Source organism: Vanessa cardui, chromosome 30, assembly GCF_905220365.1.
Source record: "Vanessa cardui chromosome 30, ilVanCard2.1, whole genome shotgun sequence".
In the NCBI taxonomy this organism is placed as follows: domain Eukaryota; kingdom Metazoa; phylum Arthropoda; class Insecta; order Lepidoptera; family Nymphalidae; genus Vanessa; species Vanessa cardui.
In genome coordinates, this window is record NC_061152.1 from 3,931,800 (window position 1) to 3,949,306 (window position 17,507).

Consider the following 17,507-nt stretch of genomic DNA (forward strand, 5'->3'; position numbering starts at 1 on the left):
GCAAAATAATCACTAATAAAAAAAGTGTATAGAATAGACAGAGGCCGTATTTTATATATTCTAATACCAAAAAAATAGGCCCAAGGCAGATTCATACATCATACAGAGTATCGAAGACATTTACGTTTCTTTAAAGATTAGGAAAATCCGTTTAACAAAGTTCTTAAACGTCACTATTAGAAAACAAGCTGAAAAAGTAATCGCTTATAAATTAAATTTATTTACCAATTTTATAAAATGTTTACAATTTATTACATTATATAATATTAACCCCAATTTAAGCCAATTTACAAGTATATATGTAGGATAATTAAAAATGCATTTAATTTTAGGCAGACTAACCTTAGGCCGTATTTATATTAATTGGTGCCATTACTTATTATGATACTTAAATTTAAAAAGCAATTGCAGTAACTTTGACATTTAAATTCAATTATAAATGTATTTCTTTATTAAAGTTCCAATAGAAAAAATTACAAAATTTGATTAATTAATAAAGTAGATGAAAAAAATTGATTTTACATATTTGCAGTTGATTTTAAAGCAACTTATTATCACCACTGTATTTGTTAAATAAATAATACTTGAAAATTGTACATAAAATTTTTCGTGTCCGTATTTTGATACCATCTTGAATTTTATTAAAAAAAAACTAATTATTTATTAATGATCCTACATATATATTTATAAATGTAAGCACAGTATTAAATATCGCATGTGAACTGTCGTATCTCGGCGCTATTAAATAATTAATAAGCGAAGCTTCATGAATAAAAAAATAATAATCGTAATATTTATAAACACTTCTTTGTTATCAGTAACCAGTATTATTAGAACATTTAATATTTGGCACTACATACTTATCTCACTTTGCCTTAAGTATAAAAAAAATGTTATGTCAGTTTGACGAACAAGGTTGCCATTGGTAAAAAATGTGAGGAGTATGACTAATGATAAATTAATTACTACACACAGAGTTCACATACGATAAATTAATACACTTTCAATTTTAATAATATATTTATACATAGTATTTAGTTAACAATTATTAAGGCATTGTTTTAATATATCAATACAATTGACTTTAAAAGCGTAATTTTAGTGATCGGTTTGATTATAACTTGCGCGAAATGTAAACAAAAACCGCTCGCATTATACTGACCCATTTTTTTTTTATGTTAAAGATTACTCTACATTGGTAACGCATGGTAGCTTTGAGCCTCGTTGAAGTATTAGGACGAAGTTACACTATAAATATTTTTTTTATGTTGGTAATAAATTTAGGCTCATTGTTTACAATTTGCACAATTTATATTAAAAAAAGGATTAAATATACTTTAAGCAACGCAACAGTTTCAACAGTATTCACAGAAGCTCATATTTGACATATTATTTAACCTAATAATTAAAAATTATTTTAAAATTATATTGTGCTAAGAAACTTTAAAATTAAAATGATTATTATTACTAGTAAATAAAATATTATTTCTAGACTTTACAAAACATCTTATTATTAGGTGGAAAGGACACTCTAAGAAAAACGACTATAAAAAAAATTTCTCTATGCTTTAATTTAGAGGTAAGCAGACGTGTCTTTGTGTATAAAAAGGACCTTCAAAATGTATAAAATTTAAGTGGTGAAACAGAAAAAAGGTTTCGTATTTTTTTTTCATACATTTTGATGGATATTTTTTTAGGCACAAAGATAGATTTCCTCATCCTGCACTACAACAATTATGAACCGGTAAAGTTAAATAATTAGTAAGTTAAGCAAGATGTCGTTTTAAAAAAAAGTTGGTGTGGTATTTTGTTCAGTAAAAATACAAATGACACAACACATGTACTTAGTTATTTAGTAACGTTGAAAATATTTAAATGTTTTAAAATTATTAACCAAATAAACTAATATATGATTATTGTAACGTATTAAGAAAAAAATATGTAAAAAAATTGGAGGCTGTATAAAGTTCGCCTTTATCAAGAAGAAAAGAATTTAAGAAAATATTTGTTTTGTAATATCTAGAAATATAATGTCAGTAAAACTAAATATAAGAATAGAAATACAAAAAAGTGATAAAAATGGAGTGTAATGGAAGATATATTAATTAAACTAATAAATAACACAGAGTAAGTACAGAAGTGTCTAACATACTTTGATGGTAAATGTAAAGAAATATGTGACATATATATGTATATATATTCGAAATATAAAATACTATTCCATTATTGATTAAAATTATTCGAAATAAATTCGGTATATTTTTTAAACATAACAAAACCTTTGCATTTAATGAAATGACATTGACACAAAACGTCAAAGTTCCCGCTCTTTTTCATTTCAATTCTGTCCCAGCTTATAAAAAAAGAAATACTTTAACTTACCCGAGTCAAAAAAAAGTATTAAAAATTAATTCTATACCGTTAATATACGTAATGGTAACACAATGTAAAACCTTTTTACACTACGCCTTATTCGAATCTTTCAAATTTTGCTCGCGTTTTCGCCTCCTATAAATAAACGGCACGAATCCCCACAAACTCGCTCCGAATATTAAAATAAGCCCAAGTGTGACGAATAAGGATTTATATGATTTCGTATGTTCGAACCACAGACCACAAATAGGCGGTCCAATGAGCTGCAATATACCGTTCACGAATAAACTTATTCCATACGATGACATAAGCCGTTCTGTACCTAACATCTCCGTCATAACTAGGGCTGTGACTCCTACGTTTATACCAGACGCGATACCGAATACACAACAGAACGCACTAATCGCTGAATAAGTAGAAACTAACGGTATCAAAGCGAGGCTTATTCCCGACAATAACAGACCAGTTATAAAAAAATAACGCTTAGGGGTCAAAACGACATCGGACAGCGCGGATCCGCCTATCCTACCGACCAGATCCAACGCTGAAATTATCGATAACAAATACGCTCCAAGGGATTTATCGAAGCCACATTCTTGGGCATAGGACGGCACTAATATTATGAAATTCGTATACGAAATAGCGCAAGTGCAATTTGATATAAGAATGACAAGATATATCGGATCTTTTAACAGTTGAACATCGAAGTATTTACTGGGTTCCTTTTTCGAATCGTCATCTTTCTTGCAGCCACAGCAATAGCTTATCGGCGCCAGACTGTCTGTTACGGATTTCAAGCTGAATTGTGACGCGAATTCGCTAGGTTTCTCGAAAGCAGATAGCGTGGAACCGTGGAACGGCGTCGACATGTACTGGAAGCTAGACGTTGAAGGGCTGCGTTTGGGAGTTTTCGGTACCACCAATTTCTTGCTGAACGCTTCTGTTGAATTGACTCGACTGGTTTTCCCCTCTGGAACTGATTCGAGTAGCGAAGGATTACTGGGCAGATGGTTCGATATTTTACTCGAGATGTGTTGCAAGCCGTGTTTGGATGACGCGGGCGTGGATATTTTACGGGTCCTTGGATTTTCGAACTGGGAGACTAGAGCGGCGCTTGCTGAGCGGACGAAGTCTCCTTTGCTGGGCGAGAATCGCTCGTCCAAAGCAGCATTCGAGCGTTGTTTGAAGTTTGGTGGGGAACCGTTGTGGTATTTGGCCATTTCCGTGTTATCTTCTGGTGTCAGGATCAATTTCGGGTTCGCGTCGTGTAGCGTTTCTTCCAATTCATTCGGATCCTCTTCCACAAATGGTTCCAGCTGGAAAATAAATGCAATTATTAGAACATCATTTTTCTATCAAAAACGTTCTCCCTGACTGACTTTCAACGGCCAAAAGTCTAGTAAATCTTACTTTTGACCATTCTAATTTGTATTTTATGACGTAAGTCCGATATGGAAGGATAATTGGAAATAGTTTTCAATATCAAAGATTACTCTTACGAGACCTTATGGCCGTCTCTTATATCTAGTGGCGAAACTATAAGACTGCAGAAGGTTTTCTTTCAAACTCTGCCTTTTGTTAGCAAGAATTGTTACAAATGCTTCTCAAATCTACTTGGTTGTAGGGCTTTGTGAAAACTCGTCTGCTATCACCCACTCATCAGATATTCAAGCGCCAAACAGCAGCTCTCAGTATTGTTGCATTCTGATTTGAAAGGTGAGTGAGCCAGTGTAACTACAGGAACATGAGACTTCTTAGCTTCCAAGGTTTATGATACATTGGCGATCCAAGGAATGGTTAATATTTCTTACAGCGTCAATGTCTATGGTCAGTGTAGATCACTTACCATCAGGTGGCCAATTTGCTCGTATGCAAATGCTATATCAAAATCGTGTATAGCTGTTAATTTAAAACTTCCCAATGATAAAATAAAGTCCACTTGTGTAAGAGATACAATACTTTTTGTGCAGGTTAGCCTACCTACAAAACACATAATGACATCAAAACTATTTTTGAAATGAAGCTTTGGAGAGAATTCGACCTCGTAACTCGTATGCGACTGCATTGTTACTGTGTATTTACTTGTCTTAATTGTAATATTTCTTCTCTCTCTTGAAGGTCGAATTCTCCATCTTGAAGAAAAGGTCTTTATACGGATTTGCTTACGATTAGAGCTTATTATATGTTTCATTGAAACTGATTTTTTTAACGCATACTATTCCTAATGATTAATTTATTAAGCTCATAAAATTTATAACAACAATTAAAGGGCGTTTGTGTGTTTAAGGATACAATAACACTTATGACTTTTTAGTTGATGTTATAGATGGAAAGTAATTATTCCACAGCCAAACCACGGAACTGAAATTGATGAAATTTGATATGAAGCAACGTTGAACCTCAAGGAAAGGTTTTTTTTAAAACTTAACACCCGACGATTTTAAACTTAAGCCTCAATTTTTGACTGATTGATATTTATGTATGTATCATATGTATGTAACATCACGCTGTTCATCACGACTAAGGTGGGAGAAAAATAGAATCGTAAAAACATTTACTTATTACATATACACGAAAACCCGGCTTTCCTCGGATAAAATAAATAGATTTAAGCATATTTGGTTTATTATCTACTTTGCATACAACATATAACTTTATCATAAGATTTTTGATTATAAAACACGTATAACTCATTCGTAAACGTCAAACATGGCCGCCCGTTGATCATGTCACGTCATTTGATTTTATGGATTTAATTTCGAAATATCTCGATGGCGTTCATTCAATAAGATTTATATAGTACACGTTGTAGACCTTGATCAATTCACTCATAAAATCGCACCTGACATTATGTCATATACATATATTTTGACATTATTTCATTTATATTCTTGGTGGTAGGGTTTTGTGCAAGCCCGTCTGGGTAGGTACCACCCACTTATAAGATATTCTACGGCCAAAAAACAGTACTCAGTATTGTTTTGTTCCAGTTATAAGGGGTGCGTAAGCCAGTGTAACTACAGACACAAGGGACATTACATCTTAGTTCCCAAGGTTGGTGGCGTATTGGCGACATTGGCTATAGGCGTTGATGACCGCTTATCATCAGGTGGTCCATAGGCTCGTCCGCCAACTTATAGCACATAAAAAAAAATGCCATAGATAGAACTAGCAATTGGCCAATCTGATAATACGAGGTCACCAGTGTCCATATATGTTGATAATCTAAGAAAAATAAGGCCTGCCTTCACGATCTAGAAGGGTGTAGAACCCAGGGGGGTTAGACATACATTCCCAGCCCTTTTGTATCCGCTCAGGGTCGGCTTTGGACGGTCCAGTCCAGCTGAGGTGAAGTACATTTTTTGTGCAGTGTGATCGAGGCCTGTTTCTAACGATATGCGTACCATGTTACGCCACATGGAATTTAAGACCACCCTAAATAAGACGGTAAGGTCTGGAGTAACTGGGCCATTGCCACATAGCATCCTCCCTTAACGCCCGACATGCAGAAAACACTCAAGTGCGATCGGTATGGTTGTTCTCATATTATCTACCATGATGGTAGTCTTCTTAATGATTGTAGTACCCTAAATATACCATCATCTGCCCACCTTTTTGTGGCTCTGATAACGTTGAGTAAAGACATGATATCATTACAAACTCACATTCCCATTTGATATTAGCTAGGATTAAAATAAAACAAAAACATATAATAAAAATAAGTTTATTTTATTTACAAATATATTTTTTTTACAATTAATGTATAGAAAATAGGTAACGATGAATTTGTAAATTTAATTTTTGGCTAACATCATGTTACAAAACCGAATATAATTTAAAAAAAATCTACCAACTAATATTAACAATATACAAAAATAAAAAAGACTTAACGGACAAAAATTGTGCATTTGCCTGTATATTTGTTTTATAAATGGCATTTATTACTCAACTCGTAACTAAACATCTCAAATAACGTCAAGTTAGAAAAGTAACGATATAATCAGAACATCTATAAAACAAATATATATTTATATGTCATTGGAAATACAATTATTTCAAAATTGGAATTGGATTTATTTAAAAAAAAATTATTAAGCGCCCCGAATGTTCTGGATATTCGAACGATTCAGCTTGTCTATGATATAACATATTATATATTAGTCTTTATTAAAATAAGATCTACGCCTATTTAACATACTATAAAAATTTACTATTTACGAATTCACTAAAAAAAGGTAAATTTATATTAAAAAAAAAAAAAAACTAAAAAGAATCGTGGTACACGCGGTTGGAACGAAGTTACTTTCGCTTTTATATAACAGACAATTAAAAAACTAACAACGTTTAAAAATAATTCAAAGACAATAACATAATGATTAAAATTCCCGCGTAAATGTAAAAAAAAAAACATACAAAACCGCGTTCGAAAGAGACAGACAGCATATTAGAAGGAGATGGAAAGCATCATGGCGGAACGCCAGGTCAGTAAGCAAACTTCGTTCCAAAGACATTTAGAGAGTAAATTACCGAAATATAATATAAAAAAAATATAAATAAAACTATCATTGATTTTAAATTCAGAGCCTCATATGCATATATATGTCACCGAAAAATTTTTAAATACCGTGAGAATGTAATCTATCTCGAGCGAGATTGTGGACTGTCCAATGATTGTGAACCATAACAGATTAAATTATAATAATTATTTATAATAAATATTTATTTAATTATAATATTAATTAAACGCGTTTATATTCGGTAGTTTATAACCTATCGAAGTCAATTTCAGTTAAATTATAAAAACTCTAACCTAACCGAAATATTTTGAACTATAGAAATTGTATATGTTTTATTGTAACTTGAATTAACGTTCACAATCTTTCGACAGTTTACAATGACGCAAGATAGATTATAATCTAACGCCATTTAATGTTTAACATTAGTTATAAATAATAGTGTTGTATTATAAATAAAGATATATTAATCATTAAAAGGTTGTAAATCGAAGGTTTCTCGTTGATCTTACGCCCTTTTTCAATTGGAATATAATATATATCTAGTAATTCATTACTATTTTAAAACCAGTGATATGAATTTTTATCAAACACATAATTAATTTATATTACAAAAAAAGATACAATATATTATTTTGGTAACAATCAAAGTTACATATATAAAATACGTAACATATAATGTAAATCCCATAAACATAGATACTATTGACATATAAATTCTATCAAGTAATAAAATCATGAAGAAAATTTTGTACATTTTACTTATATTTATATGGGGGGTAACCAACCAGTAAACGCTTTGAGAGATGGACGGGGGGGGGGGGTTGTTTGTTATGGATCTCAATAGTACAACATCACATACATTACTCTGATCTGAATGTAAGTAGCTAATGCACTTGTGTTATGTAAAGTCAGAAGTAACGACGGCACCACAAACACCCAGACCCGAGACAACATAGAAAACTAATTAACTCTTTCTACATCGAATCGGCCGGGATTAAGCCAGGGACCTCGGAGTGTACCCATGAAAACCGGTGTACACACTACTCGAGGTCACACGGAGGTCATATAAAGTAAATATATGTTATATGAGTCATCTATTTTCTTGTATAGCGTGACTACACGTAATCACGCTCTCATATACCGTCACGCCTCTCTATCCTCTCCCTGCTGTCTTGTTAGTGGTATTCTACCATAAATTTTGATGTATACAAGCCCAGTGTTTAAGTTCAAACCTAGGCAAGCACCACTGAATTTTCTCTTACAAGGAAAACATTGTAACGAAACTTGCATGTTTATTTACGTTGGAGCGTGGTGGAATTATGGTTCCAAATTTAAACGTCCAGTGAAACAAAACGATTGGGGATTCCCCGATTTAAATATAAGTACCTACTTTAGGAAATACAACAGGGAAGTGTTCATACAAAAATATCTATAAAAAAATTCGAATTTTGTGCTTGATATACCTAAATAATAGTTGATATGCATCACGGCGGGTTACAGGAACGATTCATTGATTTATTTGGCCTCTAACATAACTGTTGTACTATAACAGCCTTAGTTATAAACATTGTTTGGAGGGTGTCTAGTTAAACACTGTTTATCTCTTTCAATCCTCTTTCTCTCGAATGAAAAATGATAGTGCATTTATCATTCGAGAGAAAGAGGCAGCGCTATTTGAAGAAAAAACGTTAAATACTATTTATCTCTTTCAATCACTACCGTTTTTCAGTCGAGAGAAAGAGACAGCGCTATTTGAAGAGAATAGTCGTTAAACACTATTTATTTATTTCAATCCATTGATTTGACATTCGAGAGAGATAAAGCACTTTTTAAAGATAGTGTCTAATTAAACACTATCTCACTCTATTACAATTGCTTTGACGTTTGAGAGAAAGAGACAGCGCTATCAAAGCGCGTGTCCAGTTAAAAAGTGTATTTTTCTATCAACGTTGTTTGACATTTGAAAGGAGAAGACGCGGCATTATTTAACTATGTTCCCTCTAAACAATATTTATATCTTGAAGCTGTTTAACTATGATATGTAAAATTTTACTATTAATTTATAATTCGTAGCTACAGTACATCGTCCATCAAACCTTGGACTACACACAGGGGACAATTGGCGAAGCGACTCTATCTTTCACATAATTCATTTGACACAAATACATGCTCAATTTTGACATTAAACGACACTGACAGTCGCTGTCACTTTGACAAGTCCCGCTGTGTTGCCATTACTTAACTCTAAAGATTAAAACTGTGCACGATCTGACAGATAAAATATAAAAAAAACACGAAAGATATAGTAAAATACAGCTGTCGATCGAAGGATATGTAATCAGGGTCCATGTAATATTGACGTAGACGTTTCGTTGGACGCCAAATTACAGATATACTATAATTTACATGAAAATATAAAAAAAATAATGATCTCAGTAAATATTGTTGCGATCATTAACTTTAGTTTGAGTTTTTTGAAACGATGTAAGTCGGAACATCGTTCAAAAAAATCGGACCGAAAATTGACAAAAACGGAACCGTTTTTTTATCTTGAACGGTTTTACCAACTATTTGTGCTACACTTTCTGACCCTGTCTCCCGTTTTCTAATTTCTTCTTCTTGTGTCTATTTATAACCGGCATCAGAAGCCATAGAGAAGCACCACATATGAATATAATACCAAACGTTACGAACATATGGACAAAATTTCTATCGTGCTCATACCAAAGGCCGCATAATGGCGGCCCCACCAATTGCAAGAGACCGTTCACGAACAAACTAATCCCATAAGTCGACATCAATCTATCGACACCTAAGATTTCCGCCATCACTAGCGTCGTTACGCTGTTATTAACGCCCGATGCTAAGCCGAAAAACGCACAGACAACACTAATCGCTGTGTAAGATTCTAAAAACGGTATTATCGTTAAACTTATCCCAGAGAATAACAAACCGCCGACGAAGAAAAACGACTTCGGCATGAAATTTAAGTCACAAAGAGCGGACCCGCCGATACGTCCGACCAGGTCGAGCGCCGAGACCGTACTGAGCAAATAAGCGCCTCTCGCTTTATCGAATCCGATATTCTGAGCGTGCGAGGGCAACAGAATGATGAAATTCGTACACGATATCGCAACCGTGCTGCTCGATATCAAAATGACGAGATACGTCGGATCCGTTAGAAGAGAGACATCGAAAAATTTGTTCCTCTCTTTCTTGTCCTTTTTCTTGCAGCAGAAACAGCAGTACGCGACATCAGCGACGCTCTCCGTGACCGACTTCAGCGAGAACTGGGAAGCGAATTCGTTGGGTCGTTCGAAAGCGGACAGCGTCGAACCGTGAATCGTCGTCGAAACATAAGCAAAACTCGACGTGGACATATTACGTTTCGGTCCTACGCTGAGACGCCTCCCAAAAGTCTCTTGGGACCCTAGTCTCCTGCCATCTGGTACGCCGTCGAGTCCTATAGACGCCGAGCTGAGGTTATTCTTCGTTATCGGTCGAGGGTACGACAGTTTCCGCTTAGACACGTTCTGACGTAAGTTTTGCGTTGAGTTCATGCAATTTTGACTGTTATGTATATGGGCTTGCGAGAGGTTTCTGATCGAATTCTCCTTACTCGGTCCTTCAGGCAGGCCGTTTTGTTTATCAGTAACATTTGTCATATCATAAGATTCGATCGGTTCCTCCTCTTCAAATAGAATGTCATCCTGAAAAAAAAAATCGAATTTCAAACAGAGAACACGGAAATAATTAAAACTAAAATACATAAATACACCATTATAAACCCTGGATTAGCGTTAATTGTTATTACTAAAAAAAAATACTAAATTAAAAATCTACGTAAAGCAATTTAATATTATTTATATAATATGTTACTTAATTACATAAAACTATTATTTATTTCCTTGGCTGTACATTACACCACCTTTGCCATTATAACTTTTTAAGCCGCAATATATACAAACATAAAGCAATTAATGGTGCTGATTTCTACACACACTATATCAATATTAAACTAATTAAACACGACTAAAATACTCGTTGTCTTTGTCAAATCGATCATTAATCTCTTTACCGACCATCATTACGGCCATTATTAATACCAGATAACCAACTAAGCAGGACTTCCTTCAATTCATGATCTGATAGCACTGATCAGAGAGCTTTACGTGTCATCCGAGGCAAGAAAGTTTACACTACCCTCAAACGTCAATGTAACAGAAACTTCTTTAAAAACAGACTTGTCTATCATGTCATAGTATGGGCCAATTGAGGACCATGCTGTGAGGATAATCTTAAACATGGTCTTGGATAGATATAGAGGAACGACCAAAGAAACGATGGATGGATTATGGAAGACGATACGGCTGGACAGAATGTTACTTGCGAGATCAATGCCGTCTAAAAGATAATGGTAAAGCGTAGCATAGAGTCAAGATGGCCCAGTGGTTAGAACGCGTGCATCTTAACCGATGATTGCGGATTCAAACTCAGGCAAGCACCGCTGATTCATGTGCTTAATTTGTCTTTATAATTCATCTCGTGCTCAGCGGTGTAGGAAAACATCGTGAGGAAACCTTTATGTGACAAATTTCATAGAAACCTGCCACATGTGTATTCCACCAACCCTCATTGGAACAGCGTGGTGGAATATGTTCCAAACCTTCTCCTCAAAGGGAGAGGAGGCCTTTAGCCCAGCAGTGGGAATTGACAGGCTGTTAAGCATAGCACATTCTAGAAGATCGTATCAAAACTAAAACCTACCCTACACACAAACGTACTTCCGCACCTTGCTTGCGGTTACTATCATCAGTATCACTCAACACTTGTATTTACTAGTTGTTGCCCGCTCCTTCGCTCGAATTTTTAGTGGTTGGTTGTCGTGTTAGGCAAAAAGCCTAGCCTATGACCTTCCTTAAAGTTTGCTTAACAGCAAATTTCATCAAATTCGGTTCATTGGTTTGGTTGTTAAAGAGCAACAGACAGACAGACACAGTTACTTTCACATTTAATATTAATATAGATTTCAAAGACCTTATCGGACGGTCAATGTTCCAACAGATGGTAAGTGTTCACCGTCGTCCATAGACATTAGCAATGTAGGATATATTAACCATCCCATACATTGCCAATGTGCCACCAACCTTGGGAACTGAGATGTTATGTCCCTTGTGCCTGTTGTTACTGGTTTAACCAACCACCACTGTGGAATATCTATTGAGTGGGTGGTACCATACCCTACCACCAATTAAATCTAACCGATTTTATACTTTTTCATTTACTAATCAATTGACAAACACAACTTCACTGGCGTTTAGAGATCATCAAGTAATAGGAACAAAGAGTAACCTTTATCCTTGAGGTTCAAGCTTACTTCACAACAAATTCCATCAAATTCGATTCAGTAATTTAATAAAAAGCGTAACAAGCAGACAGCATTACTTTCCTACTTACTTTATTAGTACAGCATATATACAACAAAATCATCCCACAACAACAACAATATATATAGATTCAACAATAATCACTTCCACTAAACATATACATCAAATCATATATCATATATATGATAACTATAACATACAATACGTTACGAAGTGTGTATTTCTTTTTTCGTGTCTCTTATACAACGGAAAGTGATTATTACTATGTGATAACGTTAATGTTAGTAATTGTGACGTCGAGTTGCGTGCAAAGCATGTGTTAGTCGAAACAGCCAATCAGGGAAGAGTAAAGACAAATGCGATCTTGGAATGACGCGATTTCATTGGTCGATATTGACGTACAGTCCGTGGCGTTCGGTCATTTTATTGAGGCCATTCATTTATTACGTGAGGCTATTTACGCTAGCTTTTGACCCCCCCCCCTCCTATTATAAGAAAATATAACAATAGCAAACAACACCGCCCCCCCCCCCCTTCCTGTCCGGTTTAATATTTATTACGTGAGAATCTAAAGGAAAAAAAATGAATACACGTTTATTTTTTTTTTAGTTTATTTTACAAAGTAACAATTTCTTTTAAATGTTTATATGTAAGTCCAAAGGTTCTAAAGGTACGCATCCGAGCGAACCTCGGACCTCGCGCTTTTTTAAATAATATCGAATTCGAGCTTTATTTCAGGATCTTACATAAGAACTGTGGAAACTCTTTCCCACCCCCTCGTAAGACATCATAAGACATGGTTGACGCCCCGCCCCCCTCTAAATCGTCCTACGTAATAAATGGATGGCCCCATTCGTGAAGATAGCAAAACTTTCGATGCAAAATTAAAGTGTATATGACACCATAAGATTACAAAACTCTTTAGATTACAATCTGACGAGATACATTTTAAACTGTCGAAATATTGTGAACTGAATTGAATTGTGAAAAACGTCCAATCAGTAGAAGCTTTCGAGAGATGTCAATTTGACGAGGTACAGATTGTTATCTAACAGTTTAACTTCGTTAGATTACAATATAGCGAAGAATAATGCGTTAAATTGCAATCATATTTCACGGTTCACAATATTTCGATAGATTACTATCTATATCATGAGATTGTAATCTAACGGTGATAGATATAAGTAGTTAAATGTAATAGTGTTGTATTATAAATAGAAATATATTAATCAAGAACTGTTTGTAGTGTATAATACAGTGGAACTATTAGTTAATCGTTTGGAATACGAAAATCAAAGGATTCTTTATCTTTACTCCTCTCGCCATTGAAACGTATAGTACGACACAACTTAGATGTAGCATCGGTAAATCCAATAAAACCGATCACTGCCGATTCACACAACCAATAGAAACAGCTCCCTATCGCGCCATTCGACGCTATTCGTCGCTATGGATTCCCGCGTCAGTTCAACCCGAGACAGCGAGTGCGTGTAAAGCAACGCGTCAAGTTGACAAAAATATTAGGCCATGATATTACAAGTTATTACGTTTGTGTAAAGATCATATTCACATGAGAAATAAAAGTTGATAATTCGGGATGGCGTACTTAATTCGGATGTGATCGGTTTTACGAATTTTGCCGATGATACATCTAAGTTGCGTCGTGCTATACAATGTTATAAAGATTTGAATTGGTGACGAGTGCTCTTAAATAGACATTATATCCTAGTTATCTTACAATTATCTCTGCTGCCTTCGTTTATTAGTTACTAAATGTCACCCGGCTTCGCTCGCGTTTGAGGGGAATCGTCATGCATTAGCCTAAAACGTAGTACATGTCCTTCCTTAAAGTTCAAGTTTGCTTCCCCCCAAATTTCATCAAAATCCGTTCATTATTTTAGTCGTGACAGAGCTACAGGCAGACAGAGTTACTTTCACATTTATAAAATTAGTAAAGATAAGGCAGATCTCGAGGTTCAAAATTCGAACGTGAAGTCGAGCCGATGAAAAAATATTGGGTCATCAAAAAGTCCTAAGTGACAGCCCGACGACAAAAACAAAAGACGTTCTTTACCTGAACTCTTCCGATCGCATCATAAGAGAATGAGGTTATAAAACGTGCACGCACACACGCGTGTTTACGCACCCACGCGTGTTCACGCACACATGCTTTTTCACGCTCACAAATGTGTTTACGCACACACGCGAGTTTACTTACACACGAGTCATCGTTCACACTAGCGTGTTCACGCACACACGCGTATTCACGCACACACTTGAGCTGTATAATACGCTTTGTGATCGGTCAGGATGACATGATCTTTTCTCCGTATTGATGTATGTTGGTATTTTGGAATGATAAATCTATAATGAACTAGGATGTCAAACTTTGCGAAGGTAGAGGAGTCCCAAGACCAGCACTGATCATTGACACTCTTGTGCCAATACTGTTAGTAAGGCATAGTTTCACGTTTATCTATTATAATTATATATACACATATACAATGGCGTAAGTCTATTCGGTTATCAAACAAATCTAGACCTTCTGTATCGTCTAAAAACTGGAACTATTATATTCCCAAGCCTTGGATAGTACGTCAAGCCTGTAAGGTGCAAATTCACAACAGCCGTGCACTTTTATTTAACCGTTTTAAATAAATAAATAATTATTGGACAACATCACATACATTACTCTGATCCCAATGTAAGTAGCTAAAGCACTTGTGTTATGGACATGAGAAGTAACGACGGCACCACAAACATCCAGACCCAAGACAACATAGAATACTAATGAACATTTTCTACATCGGAGCCACCCATGACAACCGGTGTACACACTACTCGACCACCGAGGTCATCGAAGTCGTTTTAAAAATGGCAACGGAGGTCAGATAATTACAAGATACCATTATTATTATTATCATCACCAATTCAAAATTTTAATCGTGTTAATACAGAATAATTACGTGGATAGCGACAGAGAAACCATTTTAACGGAACGTTTACACAAATACATATCGGACATCTAAGCTAATCGTACATTTTAGATATCATAGTACAACCGCCCCCCCCCCCTCACGCAGTTACGTTACAAATAGCTAATATATTTTCCTCCATCTCATAATTCAAATCATTCAATCTCAAATTTATAAAGAGAAATTTCAAATTTCGACTTTAAAAAACAATCAATAATCCAACCAAATTATCGTTTCGAAAAACGTTACAAACTTCTTTATTCAAAATTTAAGCAACGATATAAAAAGAACGCATTCGAAATTCAAAAATAATTAACAGAACATCCGTTAAAATGGTTCCTTATTTAAACATGAAGCATTATTAGAATATATTAGTATATCCATTCAAAGTACAATGATAAGAAATAGCTTACTTGTAACTCTCACCAATTGTATAATGTGGGTCGCTTGGATTAAAAAAAAACACACACTTCGACCGCAAACCTTCGCTTCGATTAAAAAAAAAAACATTTTTTTTTTTGTTACACATACAGGCGAACGTCATTATTAACAGTTGCTTATAACGCCTGTAAACCACCAACCTTAAATTTATTTATTTATTTATGGTATAGGTATTTATGATGGTAAGCGGTCACCATCACCCATAGACAATGACGCTGTAAGAAATATTAACTATTCCTTGCGAACAACCTTGGGAACTAAGATGTTATATCCCTTGTGCCTGTAGTTACACTGGCTCACTCACCCTTCAAACCGGAACACAACAATACTGAGTACTGTTGTTTGGCGGTAGAATAACTGATGGGTGGGTGGTACCTACCTAGACGGACTTGCACAAAGCTCGACCACCACGTAAACTTAATTATTATTATATTAAAGTATGTGAAAATGATACATATTATCAGAACACAAAAAGTACATTTCGTAGTCAAATATCACAATAAAAAAAACAAGATTTGTCATTGGATTGCATTCACTTTATATTATCTACTAAATAACTCATTATGAAATAAATCAATAGCATTTGAGAACAATTCAATGAAAACGACGAAATTTGTATTAAAAATCAAAACAATAACACAAATTTAAGACAACAATATATGAAATCTCATACAATAGAAAGAGACAGAACAAAAAAAGAAAGAAAGAGAAAGGTGACGCGAGTAATCCTGTCCACTCAACTGTACGCTTAAAATAATTCCGTACAAATAAATATCAATATAATTTTTGTGACGTTCAGAATGTTATGTGCGACATTCGCTGTGATAATTATAAAAAAAATATAGGATAGCATCAAAATGGCGTCTCTCAATAAGTCAGACGAGAGTCAAGGAGTGACGTCATACAGAATCGCACTTCGCCATTTTCCAAGACATATTTAAAATCATAAATGTATTTTTACTTAATTACACTAATACCACAAATATCACACAAAACTTCGAGTCATAATAATATACAATAATCTACATCCATTAATTGAAACTATATTATTAACATTTAATTCAACACTTATCATGACAATTCAAATTTGCTTTTATGAACCTAATTGAATAAAGACCATTTTTCACAAAAGTAGCATGAACATTGGACCTTTTAGCTCTGAGACACAGAATTATAACCCAAAAAAATAATACTAATATTTTAAAACGACATCATAAATCATGACCCGACTCGTAACTCTACATCACTAATGAGTCGACTCGTAACACTACATCCTGCACAGCGACTCACCTGCGGTCCGTCCTCGTCGTCTTCCACCTCCTTGTATTTCTTGACCATGTGCTCCTCGACCGGTTGGAACAGCAACGCAGCCGCCCATACGTTCAGCATTATACCACCGAGTATCAGAACTGCCCCCCTGATGAAGAAAAACATAACGTAATACCTGTTGACTTCCAGGCAGGATATATTAATTTAAATAATTGTATTAACTAACATGTACATAATTGTATTAACTAATATGTACATGACTGTATTTTTTTTTAATGTTGAAAAAGAGTAACTACTGAATTTCTTGCCGGTTCTTCTCGGTAGAATCTACTTTCCGAACCGGTGGTAGCTTCACTTAATTGTTAAATGACGATTCAAAAGTGCTCGTATAAGCCCACTTGAATAAAGTTTATTTTGATTGATTGATTGATTAACGATAGTCAAAATATACTTTATTCAAATAGGCTTTTACAAGCACTTTTGAATCTTCATTCAACAACTATATCAAGTGAAGCTACCACCGGTTCGGAATGTAGATTCTACCG

The 17,507-nt window shown here is 34.6% G+C and overlaps 1 protein-coding gene across 2 annotated transcripts in view; it reads right to left on the reverse strand.

Annotated features, from left to right (window-relative positions):
* Positions 1-1,936: 1,936 nt before the first annotated feature.
* Positions 1,937-17,507, reverse strand: part of LOC124542360 (monocarboxylate transporter 13) — a 51,753-nt gene continuing 36,182 nt past the window's right edge. The window contains exons 7-9 of one of the 2 annotated variants that reach the window (XM_047120334.1): positions 16,984-17,110; positions 9,527-10,600; positions 1,937-3,689 (exon numbers count right to left, since the gene is read on the reverse strand). In XM_047120334.1, coding sequence (XP_046976290.1) covers positions 2,463-3,689; positions 9,527-10,600; positions 16,984-17,110 — 2,428 coding nt within the window. In that variant the 3' untranslated portion in view covers positions 1,937-2,462. The remainder of the gene's footprint in view (positions 3,690-9,526; positions 10,601-16,983; positions 17,111-17,507) is intronic. The other variant, XM_047120333.1, reaches the window with a different exon arrangement.